Source organism: Silene latifolia, chromosome 3, assembly GCF_048544455.1.
Source record: "Silene latifolia isolate original U9 population chromosome 3, ASM4854445v1, whole genome shotgun sequence".
NCBI lineage: Eukaryota > Viridiplantae > Streptophyta > Magnoliopsida > Caryophyllales > Caryophyllaceae > Silene > Silene latifolia.
The window spans coordinates 49,678,026-49,691,069 of NC_133528.1; the positions used below are offsets into that span (position 1 = coordinate 49,678,026).

The 13,044-nt window shown below is 37.4% G+C and overlaps 2 protein-coding genes across 2 annotated transcripts; both read left to right on the forward strand.

The window, feature by feature from the left end:
• The first annotated feature begins 3,252 nt into the window (after positions 1–3,252).
• LOC141649049 (uncharacterized) lies at positions 3,253–4,308 on the forward strand. Its single transcript, XM_074457751.1, has one exon. It carries the CDS (start codon positions 3,253–3,255, stop codon positions 4,306–4,308), a length of 1,056 nt encoding a protein of 351 aa, XP_074313852.1.
• A 1,468-nt stretch (positions 4,309–5,776) lies between these two features.
• Positions 5,777–6,634, forward strand: LOC141649051 (uncharacterized). The gene has a single exon (XM_074457752.1). It carries the CDS (start codon positions 5,777–5,779, stop codon positions 6,632–6,634), a length of 858 nt encoding a protein of 285 aa, XP_074313853.1.
• The last annotated feature ends 6,410 nt before the right edge of the window (positions 6,635–13,044 follow it).

Genomic DNA, 13,044 nt, shown 5'->3' on the forward strand with positions numbered 1-13,044 from the left:
TGAAAGTGATAAAATATCTATAGCCATCTCTAGCGGTAATTGACATAGGTCCACAAACATCAGTATGTATGAGTCCTAATAGGTCACTAGCGCGCATTCCAACACCCTTGAAGAAAATTCGAGTCATTTTGCCAATGAGACATGATTCACACGTGCCATATGTAGAAAAATCGAATGCGGGAATAGTCCCATTATCGACGAGTTTCTTTACGCGTTTCTCATTTATGTGTCCCATTCGACAATGCCATAGATAGGTTTGATCTTTGTCAACAACCTTTAATTTCTTATTATTCATGTGTAATACTTCCGTGGTTTGATCTAAGATGTAAATTCCATTCATGGAAACTGCTTTGCCATAAATCATTTCATTGAAAGAGAAAATACAGCTATTATCCTTTATTGAAAATGCAAAACCGTCTTTAGCAAGTACGGAAATAGAAATAATGTTCTTAGACAAACTGGGTAAATAGTAACAGTTATTTAAAAATAACTCAAAACCACTAGGGAGTTGGGTTACATATGTTCCCTTCGAGACAGCAGCAACTCGTGCTCCATTCCCGACTCGCAGGTCCACATCACCTTTTTCGAGAGGTATGATTTTCTTTAGGCCCTGCAAATGATTACACAGATGGGAACCACAACCAGTATCAAGTACCCAAGTTCGAAACTTGCATGGTTAATCTCAATCATATGAATATAAGATGACATACCAACAGGAACGACGCGGCCTGCTTTGATGTCCTCACGGTAGACGGGACAGTTCCTCCTCCAATGTCCAGACTTGTGACAATGGTGGCACTCAATGTCACCGCCCTTGCTCTTTGCCTTGCCCTGTGAGCCACTAGTCTCACCGGGCCCACTCTTACCGTTTCCTGGTTCTTGAATTTTGGCTTACCCACAGTTAGGTCACCTGGAGCTTTTCCCTTACCTTTACCCTTGTTGGAAATCGTGAGAACATCCTGCTTCATGCTCCCACTCAATTTCATATCTTTCTCGGTCTGTACGAGAAGGGAGTGTAGCTTATGAGGACTCTTTTTCAAGTCATTCATGTAGTAGTTCGCCCTGAAAAAGGGCAAAACCGTCGTGAAGAGAATGAAGCATTCGGTCAATGACAATGCTCTCACTGATTTTGCAATCAAGTGACTCCAACTTCTCGACATTCTCAATCATGTTAAGAATGTGTGGGCTAACCGGTTGGCCCTTTTGGAGTTTCTCATCAAAGAAGCGACATGTATGCTCATAAGTAACGATCCTCGGTGCTTTTGAGAACTCGTTAGTGAGCGTGGTGAAAATCTTGTTCGCACCTTGGGCGATGAAGCGTCTCTGCAAATTGGTTTCCATTGCAAAGACGAGTACGTTCTTTATCGCACCCGCTTCCATAACGAAATCACTATAAGCAAGTGACTCGTTAACTCCCGCATTGGGGCCTGGGTTTACCGGTATTGGCTCAGTTAAGTACTTGAGCTTACCGTCAAGCAATGGCAAAGCATTCCGTAGTCTTTGCCTCCCGATCCGCAAAGTTGGACCCATCATTCTTGATCGCGTGTCGATTCATGTTGTCCGTAAAAACTTTCAGCCAGGACTCGCGTCCAAGTGTGGCACTTGGCATTGGGATTTCGTTATTTCCAGCCATTTGTTGTAACAGTAAAATAAACGTGTTCTACACTCGAAAAGAAGAATAAATAATGAGCATGTGCATCGATTTTAATTTAAGTCTAATGAACTAGTGTCATAACGCGAAGACTCAAAACATTTATACAATTGACCTTCCTCAAGAATTATATAAATGATCCCAAGACTCAATTATCTGTAAATTGGTAAGCCAACCTATTGGCTAATTCTACTGTTAGAATTCTTGGTCGATAAATTTCTGTAAATTCTATCTTTAGTCCATCATAATCACGAGAAACTCTTCGGACTATAATGTTGAGATAAACTAAGTCAACACAAACTACTTACCCAACGTAGAAGGGGTCATATTATGCCTACCGACGAAGAAGGGATTCATAGTTGTTTGCCCTTATAAAGACTAATCTCAATTTCCGTTTTAGAGGAAGATCCCATCAACTTTATTTTAATTCATTTTAAGTGAACTAATATCTAGCATGCGTGAATGAATAAACTAAGATGATGGCTTAATAAACATGTGACATCTGTATGTCTATGAAAACTAACATACAACCTATATGTGTCAATTTTCATGCATTTTAGTAGGTGGTTTGGTTTTAGGCGGAATATGATGCAAAAACTATCATGTGAATGAAAAGCAATAGGAATGAAAAACGTAAAAACAATAAAAAGTCCTAGTGTGGCCTATCCTATCAAAATGAACATTAAATACAAATTTGGAATCCATCCTTGGACCCGAGATGCTTGTCTCGATGTTCCATCTTGATCCATGTAGCGGGAGTGAGCTCCAATCTCCATCTTTAGTCTTCTTCGAAAATTACAATAAATAAATTTACATAATAAACCTATGGGTTCTTTTCTTTCCAAGGAAATGGATTCTGTCTCTCAGGTTCCAGCATGGGTTCTTTTTCCTGACTTAGATCCTTTTTTGTGGTCTGATAAGGTACTCAGTAAGATGGCTAGTACCATTGGGAAGCCACTCTTTGCTGATTTACCTACCACTTTTAAGTCTAAGTTATTGTTTGCTAGAGTTTTGGTGGAAGTAGATGTTGCTGAAGAATTACCTAATACCATTCAAGTGGCCACTCCTTATCATGGAACAACCACTCAACGCATTATCTATGAATGGCTGCCCTACTACTGCCACTGATGCAGGAAGTTAGGCCACACTAAGGAGCATTGCAAGTTTACTAAAATCAATAAACAGTTGGAGGAAAAGAGGAAAACTAAGATGGTTCAAGAGTATAGAGCTGTTTCTCAGAAGACTACTCCTCCTTCTGTAGATGACGGTCTAGGGGTAGGCCATAGTCTTGCTGCTGCAGGGCCAGAGAAGCCTGATGAGAAGGAAGAGCAGAGCTCAGGATGCCTGGGGCTAGGCTCTTCTCTTTCCAACTCAGAGGTTCTTTCTTCCTCTGTCAGTCAGAAAGCAGGCTCAGGATCCCACACAGTTGCAGGAGAGGATGTGCAGAATGGAGAAGAAAGTGCAGATGGGGATATCTCTGTGAACCCTAATTACAGTGTTTCAGTTCAGAACTCTTACTCTATTCTGCAGGATGAGGGGACTTTATTGGTTACTAACACAGAGGTGGTTCTTCTGGAAGAGGAGCCTCCTGACCCTAAAACATGAGAGTTTCTTCATGGAATATTAGAGGGTTTACTGACCCAATAAAGCAGCAGGAGGTTAGGGGTTATCTTAGGGATAATAAAATTGAGGTTCTGGGTTTGCTAGAAACTAGGGTCAAAATAAATAATTCTGCTGCTATTTGTAGGCTTTTTCCTTCTTATTTGGTTATCAATAATTACTCCCACCATTACAATGGTAGGATTTGGGTGTTTTTGGATATTAGGAGAGTCACTTTGGTTTCTTCTTATGTCCATGATCAACTCATTCATTTAGAGCTTCAGCATAATGCTTCAAATAAGACTTTCCATATCTCTTTTGTCTATGGTAGTAATGATGCTGAGCATAGAGAAAGATTATGGGTGGAATTGACAGGTTTTGCTTCAAAGGTTACCAATTGGCTTCTTATGGGTGACTGGAACATTGTGAGAAGTATGGAGGAGAGGATTGGTCCTAATCCACCCTCTGTTAGAGATATGCTGGCTTTTAATCAATGCATTCTGGATTGCCAGTTAGATGATCTTCATAGTTTGGGTTGTGAATATACCTGGACTAACAAACAGGATGCTGCCACTAGGGTTTGGTCAAGACTGGATAGAGTGCTCTCTAACCCCTTATGGTTAATACATTTCCCCACTACTCAGGTTCATGTATTGCCTGCAAGGGTCTCTGATCATTCTCCTCTCTTGGTTACTGTTGCTGATATAAATGCCCCAAGAAAAAGATTCAGTTATTTAAATTGTTGGGAAGCTCATGAGGAGTATGGTACTAGGGTCAGTGAGGCTTGGGATATGCCTGTCAAAGGGAATGCTATGTATAGCTTGTTCTTAAAGTTAAAAAATGTTAGGCAAAAGCTTATAGTGTTGCATAAGCTCTCTTATGCTGGAATTTCTGAGAAAATAAAGGAAGCTCAGCAGCAGTTGCATGACTGTCAATCCTGTCTTCAGGGTAATCCTTTAAACCAGGCCTTAATTGTTAAGGAAAGGGATCTGTTGCAGGCTTATTTGGTTCTCAAGCAAGCTGAACATAGCTCTCTACTTCAAAGAGCTAAGGTTTAGAGTATCAAGTTTAATGATGCCCCTACTAGTTATTACTTCTCTAGAATTGCTTCTAGGAAACATCAGGGTATTATTGGGAAGTTGAAAGACAGGCAAGGAATGTACAGGGAGGGGATCTCTGCTGTAAACCAAGCCTTTGTTGAATACTATCAGTGGCTTTTAGGGAAGCATAGTCCTGTGGATACCTCTCATATGGACTCACTGGATGGTCCTAGGTTTCCTGCTTCTGGCAGTGAGGAGATTTGCAAGGAGATTGATGACAGAGAAATTAAGAATGCTTTATTCTCAATAGCTCCTAACAAGAGTCCTGGGCAAGATGGGTTCTCAGCTCAATTTTTCAAAACCAATTGGGAAATTATAAAATTTGATTTCTGCAAAGCTGTCAAGAGGTACTTTCATACAGGTCATATATCTAAGCAAGCTAATACAACTTTGCTTGCCCTCATCCCAAAGAAGCCTGTGGTGGAGACTGTCATGGATTATAGGCCCATTGCTTGCTGCACAGTATTTTACAAAACTGTAAGCAAGATCTTATGTTCCAGGCTTAAACCTTTTTTGCCAGATATTGTGGGAAAGGGGCAGGGGGCATTTGTTACTGGGAGAAGTATATTTGAAAATATTATGTTAACTCAATCTCTGGTTAAAGGATATGCTCAACAGGGTGTTTCTCCTAGATGTTTAATCAAGGTTGACATTAGGAAAGCATTTGACTCCCTTCAATGGGAGTTTATTTATAAGATGCTACAGCACTTTCATTTCCCTGAGAAGTTTAGGAAGTGGATCATAGGGTGTATAACTTCCACCTGGTTCAGTTTAAAGGTGAATGGAGATCATGTTGGTTTTTTCAAAGGGGCTAGTGGACTCAGGCAAGGAGACCCCTTATCTCCTTTTCTGTTTGTCATGAGTATGGAGATTTTGTCACGCATTTTAAGAGGTATACATAAGTTGCACCAAGTCTCTTATCATCCTAAATGTGGAAGGATTGGACTAAATCATATGATCTTTGCTGATGATTTAATGCTCTTTGTCAGGGGTGATGTTCCCTCTGTCAGAGCTATTACCTCCTCTCTGGACTCCTTTGCTAAAATGTCTGGATTAGTTGCTAATCCTGATAAAACTAACATTTATATGGGTGGTATAAGGGAGAACATTAAGCAGGAAATCTTGACTTCTACTGGTTATATTGAAGGGAATTTTGCTTTCAGATATCTTGGTGTCCCTCTAAATGAAGGCAGGCTGAACAAAACCATGTTTCTTGATCTCCTTTCTAAGGTTCGGGGGCTCTTAATCACTGGACTAATTATAAACTTTCTTATCTTTGGGAAAATTAGCCTCATCAACTCTGTTATTTTTGGTTTGGAGCGATTCGGTGCTCCACTCTCTGCTTCCAAAGGGTGTGCTCAAGGCTAATTAACAAATTTCGCAAAAATTTCCTTTGGAACTCGAGGAAGGGCAAAGGAAAATGATCATGAAAAGCTGGGCCTCATGTTGCTATCCTTACCAGGAGGGTGGGTTTAATATCAAGGAAATTTTGTCATGGAACAAATGTGTGATCTGTAAGTGGATTTGGGCACTCATTACTCAGTCTGATGGGTTTTGGGTCACTTGGAATCACACTTATAATATCAAGCATGGAGATTTCTGGACTCTGCAGAAGAAAAGTAATCATTCTGAGAGTTGGAGAAGTATACTGCATGTCAGGGATGACTTATTAGTTATTGCAGGATCTGGTGATAATGCTACAGGGTTGCTGCAGAGCTGTGTCAAGAGGGGGAAGCTCCAGCTTCACCTGTTATATAATCATTTCAGGCAACGTGGAAATAAATTGAGTTGGGCTAAGGTTGCTTGGAATCGGGTTCTATTGCCTAAGCATAGTTTCTTCCTGGTCATGGCTATGCAAAGGAAACTGGCTACTATTGATAAGTTGAATGCTAGGGGATTGTGCATGGTTAATCGCTGCATATTATGCAAGATGGATAATGAATGCCACAAGCATTTGTTCTTTCAATGCAGCTACTCTGCTCTGATATGGGGGCAAATTCTCCATTGGTTGAATATGCAATATAGAACTGTCAAAATGAATAAGGAAATGCACTGGATTGCTAGTAGAAGAACCTGCAAACATTGGAAGGCTAGATGGTACATCAGTTGTTTGGATGCTACTGGCTACTGCATTTGGGAAGAGCGCAATACAAGGATTTTTTCTGGACATGAGCATCAGGTTGATTATGTAGTGAAACGAATCCAATATTTAGTTAGAGTACGCTTATTATATGTAACTCACCCCTCTAAAGAGGGTGAGATTGTAGTTGCTCTAGACGGATAGTAGCTGTGAAAACTTGTGGTTATTCTTTTGTAAGATTGGCCATCTTTCCCTATATGGAGGAATAATATGGCTTGCTTTTCTTGCAAAAAAAAAAAAACATCTACAAATTCATTTTATTATCATCTTAACTGATTAAAACAACAATATGTATGAATCAAATGGAAATAAAAACAAAAAAAACCAAAAAAAAAACAGAAAAAATAAACAGCAAAATTTTTTTTTTCACTCGGCAAATTTTTTTTTTTTTTTTTCAGCCGCACCTTTTTTTTTTGTTTCTTATTTTCGAAACCCTAATGTTGTTAACATCCAATTTTTATGAAAATCATCAAAATAAATTTGTGGCCTTGGCTCTGATACCACTTGTGGGATTTCTCTGTATGCATCCCTTTAAATTTAAGGACTATAACCGAAAAAGAGGAGGCAAGAATTGGAAAAAGAATATTAGGTCAGAAAAATTCTCCCTTCTCCTTTTCTTATAACCGAAAAAGAGAAGTCCATAGGGAGATTTCTCATCTCCTAATTTCGGCCCATATATCGAGATAATAAGGAGTTTTAATTCCTTATTTTCGGTTTCCAAAAATGTATAAAATGTGTTAAATATAAATTGTCATCTAGTGAGGATCGATCCCACAACCTCTTGGTTTGAGTACCCTCACTATTACCACTATGACACATTCATCTTGTTGATTAAATATAACTGATTACATTTAAGTACGAATTAACATATTAATTCGTCCAAGCTAACATTACATACATTTGATTAAATATAACTTATTATATTCAATTTACAAATTGACAGTTAATTCGTCTCAACTAATATTATTTAATCTTCATTAAATAATTGTCTCATCAACACATTGACTAACTGTTTAGTCATATAAGGCATCAATGTGATTACATTTCCATAACCACATCTCTCAAACACATCCTATAGGTGTGACCTTTAGGGACCAGTTGATCACCGCCATATGTATGATAATAACGTCAAACTTTCTAGCCAGCCAACCGTTATTAGGTAATCGTTAATCAACTGATAAAATACGAAGTATACCCTTGTGAACCTGTAAGAGATTTACAAATGTTATCACACTAATTTGTGGAGGACATAAGCTCCAACACAACTAGTACCAATTTAATAATTAACTGCTTAATCATTAATTCCCGTCTCAAATAATTTATTATTCAATTATCGCATAATTAAATAATAATTTCCGTACTTCGAGTTCACAACTCGAAATCTCTCTTAAAATAATTGACTAACCTTTTAGTCTACAAATAAAGGGACTAAATAAATTGTATCTCATACAATTAATTAGTTGTCTATTGGGGTTCGTTCCTTTAGGTGTGACCGAAAGGGGTCAGTTGATCACCGCCGTCTCACGACAATAACGTCAAACTCTAGTCAGCCAACCATTATCGATTTACGTTAATCGATTGACGAGGATCAAATAAATAAATATCTGATGATATTCCATTAATGAGATTTATTATGTTAAACGCACTATTGTGGAGGCCACTAACTCCAACATTCTCCCACTTGTCCGACACAAGGTGTGCGCTACCAATTCTCTTGTCCATTTTAATCTCCCACTCAATACAAGGTGTCTTTCAGGTTGCACTTTCACATGAACACATCGCGAGTGGTTTTCTCGATCGGGAGTGTGACTACCTGACCGGAAAAATCTCTCACAGATTACTTCCGAGCGTGGCCACGCATTTGTAGTCATTAACTCCTCGAGTGGCCTTGAGATATAGTTACCCAACGTGGGTGGACAATTCCTGTATGCCCTATCTATCCTATTGCACAATACAGCTCACCATGACCTAGTAAATGCCCTTTTGGCCTCCTTTCACGGCACGACCTAGGACAAAAACCAAAGTCACTCGAAAACTACACCTGCTCAGATAATAGTCTCCAGTCAAAAGAATTGACTCATTAGAACATCTTAGAGATCCCCGCCACGACCAGGCGTCTATAATAGAACTTAGGGACTCTCTAAATGGTCAATGTCCGGCAAAATGTCACACACTCTGCCTATGTAATCGAGCAGTCATCACATATGACCTTATGGTGTTGAACAACCATCAATCGACTTACAATCTAGTCACTCCGAGACGTCACCTCATTATGTGACTAGGGACAAAATACAATGTTCATCTTATTCACTTGAATATTATTCAACATTGTCTCCACAACTTATTCAGATAAACAAGGTATTCAATGTTTTCAGTCAAACTGAATAATTGAGTTCTTAAAGAAACTCTAACAATGAATGCAATCATCACTTATGTAAATATCAATACTCTATCCAATATTTACATAACGATCTTCAGCAATTAAGGTATACTGCTCAATCACATTGACATGACATAACCATCATGTCAACCTTATGCCAATGGCTTTGGTTAGAGGATTAGCAACAGTTGCATCACTCTAATTTCCATTGCAATTTTCCTTTCTTCTATGCAATATTTTCATCACATAGAGCCTTTCTAAGTACATGTCTAAACAAGTTTTTAGACTCTGGTTCTAAAGCCAGTCAAGCACTCCCACTGTTTTCACAGTCTCTCCGGGAACGATATTCAGCTAACAGAACTACTCTAGTTCCATTAAAATCCGGTTATCTACTATCTCTCTTATAACATCGGATGTTGTAATGTACTTAGCTTTTCGTTCATGATTTATATGTATAACACTTATACATACACATCCTTCATATGACATCTTTTATGTATGACTCCTCATACAAATTTGCTTTATACATGTATAACTTCTTATACATATTATTCTTCATGCACATAACACTCTTATATGCTAACCATTCCTTAACGAGGCCCATAATATCTTATAATCATAGGAATGTTTCCGTGTAATCCATTTACACAAAATTCATAAATTCCTCCAAACTATAAGAGTAAATTCTCAGTGCTTCTCAAGTACTCAAGGATGCTCTTGATAATCATCTAGTGACATTCACTAGAAAATGATTGGTAATGACTTCTCATATTCTCAACATGATAAGTCCCAACGAGAGAAGCTTTTAGCATATTTAATAGATCCTGCAGCGGAAGCACAAGAGATCATATTAATTGATCAACAACTTGAACGAGTCAAGAATCTTATCACATAACTCTCTTGACTATAATGCTAATATCCATAGAGATCTATCTCATTAGATCCGGATATTTAATATGCGCCATGCTACTCTCAAGTATTCACCCGAGAATATTTCTAGTCACTAATATGTCAAACACATATTTAGACTAAGAAATATCACCTTAGCTACATTTCTAGTCACTAATATGTCAAGCACATATTTTAGACTAAGAAACTCACTTTTAGCTCCCACTAAACTCCATGTATCATCATGTTATCTCGACACTCGAGTAATACCGTTTTGATAGACTACATGATTGAACCCAAAGTTCCAACTCTTTGACGTATATAGATCACAAAAGGGATCTTTCAAGCATGCTAGGCTTCTTAGCATTGACAATATCAACAAAACTTTTTCCAAGGAGAAAGTTTCATTATTCATTTGCCGAATCTCATCCTCATGAGAAGCTATATTGCTAAGACCATACGAATTGATAAAGGCATTTGGGTTGTCACAAACTCTCTATAACAAGCCCAAATTTTAAACATCTTATGTAAACTTTACGACAAGATCAAGGTAACCTACCAAAGTATTCACCTTAAATCAAGTCTCGAAAACATATCGTGTTTACTTCCTTATCGCATCGTGTGCAAAGAGATCAATTCCAATTGCATGGTGACAAGCCATCACATAGAGTTCATACTATAGAAAAGCCTTTGTTGAGGGTTTATGATTCGTCACTTTTGAAAAGTAACGCAATATTATCGCAAAATTATCTCTTTATAATCACTGAGCTACAATAAATAACGTCTTCTTGCATTGTACTCACCACTGAGCCTTAATAAATAACGTCTTTTTGCATTGTACTCAGTTTGTGGGTCTTGGACTTCCGTAAGTTCAAAATTTCTCCCACTCTATCTTCCAGAAAATGAAAATCTTTCTGGAAAGACAGTATTATGAGCCACAAACTCTTTGTTCTCATTTTATAGGAGTAAAAACCAAGTGGTTCAATTTTGGATAACCCTCACAAATACACAAACTGGTTCTGAACATAAACATTTATGATCCCAAATGTATAAAAAGATAAGTTAGGGACTCTCCCTATCCATATCTCATATGGAGTCATTTAGGCTATTATAGTTGGTTTTAAACTTTTAGTGAGAAAATAGCTTACGAAAATTGCGAAAAACCTCAAAATATATCTCATGAAGTTTGGTTTATATACTTGACTACACCATACTCTATGGTGTCCCAAGGAGAAGGTATTATGTGAACTGGTTCACAATCTTCTTAGTGATTATCAAGATCATTATTTGATATTACCCATTTGATCTTCAAAGTCATTACTTTGAAACTTTCGATCAACATCTTGATCTTGACGTGCTTTTGGTTTACTACTTTATTTTGAAAATATTTCACGTTTCAAAAATCACTTTTATGTCTTATTAAATAGATACGAGGTTTTCATATCTACTTAACAATACGGTAAAAGTAACCAAGTATGTATATTACCAACTATCGGCCTTACACATCCGTATGTATATGGTCAATCACCTCACTATTTGTGTTTCTTTTCTACAAAAGAAAACATAATACATGCACACATACCATAAGACTCACAATCAAATGGTTGTTCGATGTGCTTATCGTTTATACGTGAAACGAATTTACTTGAGGTTTGATCAATTTGGGTTCACCGGAGTAGAGACTTTAAAATCTACAAGATAGTATAACATTTAGTTGTCGTGAAGGATGTAAAATTCCTCTAACTTGAGTGGTCTAAACCAACCACTAAGTCATCATAGAAGTAGGTACAACATTTTGTTTTAAATCACATAAGTGATGCCTTCTATGTATGAACATAGATGATTACATTCTTTTAAAACTAAATTTAGGTACATTTGTCCTCATCGAAATCATTGCTAATCTAGCACCATTTCGATACCAAAATGTCCTAAGCTAGACGTCTTACGTTTTATCAATTCATGTAAACTTCTTTACAAAGAAATGATCCATACTTGGTATCTCATATCAAGATAGTGGAACTAGCCTATCCATTGAGTAGATGTCTCTTTCAACTTTGTTCTATCGCATACATCTAGGGTTGATTCTTCTTAACTCCCACTCACTTTCACATTCCTCTTTGCTTCAATCAAGCAAAAATGAATCTCATGAAGATCTCTCTTCAAGTCATTAGTGATATTTTATACACTTAGTAAAAGTGAATTACTATAAAGTGAGTGCAACATGTGGCAAAATCTCAATTTCTTGCGAAATTGGACTACCTAACCGTTCAATTGTCATCATATGTCTAAACTCTTTAGCGCATAAACAATCGATTTGGCTTTTATTGAATTGAGCCATTTGACGGTATTATATTGGAGTATCATTTGTGTTTTGAAAACTCTTTTCGCAAACGTTTGAATTACTCTTGAGTAATTAAAAACTAATATGTCATCTTCATGACGGAGGTGTCACTTTCGAAATCAAGACTCTCTTGATAAAATGTGACTCCCTTTTAAACTCGTAATATGAGTTTGCAACATAAAACCCCTTTTTAGTATGTATGGACGTTAAGTTGTATAATAATCGCAAAAATCGTTGTAAGCTTATGTAGGTGAATTGGTAAATCATGTTACCAAGCATTAATTCCTTCAAAGAAACCGCTTCCTATGAAAGAACGAAACGAGTATAATAATAAATAGAGGATGAAAGGAGGATGAAGTGCGCGATGTCATAGTAAATACATTAATGAAAAAGAACGAAAAATAGGAAAAATTAACATTCAATGTTTTTAAAAATACTTGTGAAAAACATGTTCAACAAGTTTTAGCATTTATATAATGACCTCCCACTAAATTATATAAATGATTCCAAGACCCAAATATTAAACAAAAATGAGCATCGCTTGTGCGAAACATCCCATAATTGCGTAAATTCGATAAGTCACGTTGACTAATTCTACCTCTAGAACTCTTAGTCGACGAATTTCCTCAAATTCATCTACTAGTCCCGGAACACAAGACCGTCTTATATCCCGTTGAGTCCAACCAACTTTGGCGCGTGATAACCGTTTACCACCCTACTTACTCAAGGTAAAAAGAGAACATCCCGCTTGGGCGAGCGTGGCTCTAATGAACAAGAGATTCATAGGTGTTACTAATTGGTAAGGCTAATCTAAATTTTAGTTATGTGAGAGATCTTGTCAAGTTAGTCATAAATTCCTTATAAGTGAATTAATTCGGTGAATGTAAATGACGTGAATTGACAACCGCGAAAATAAAATGCATGTGAATGGCGATTTTGGCATGC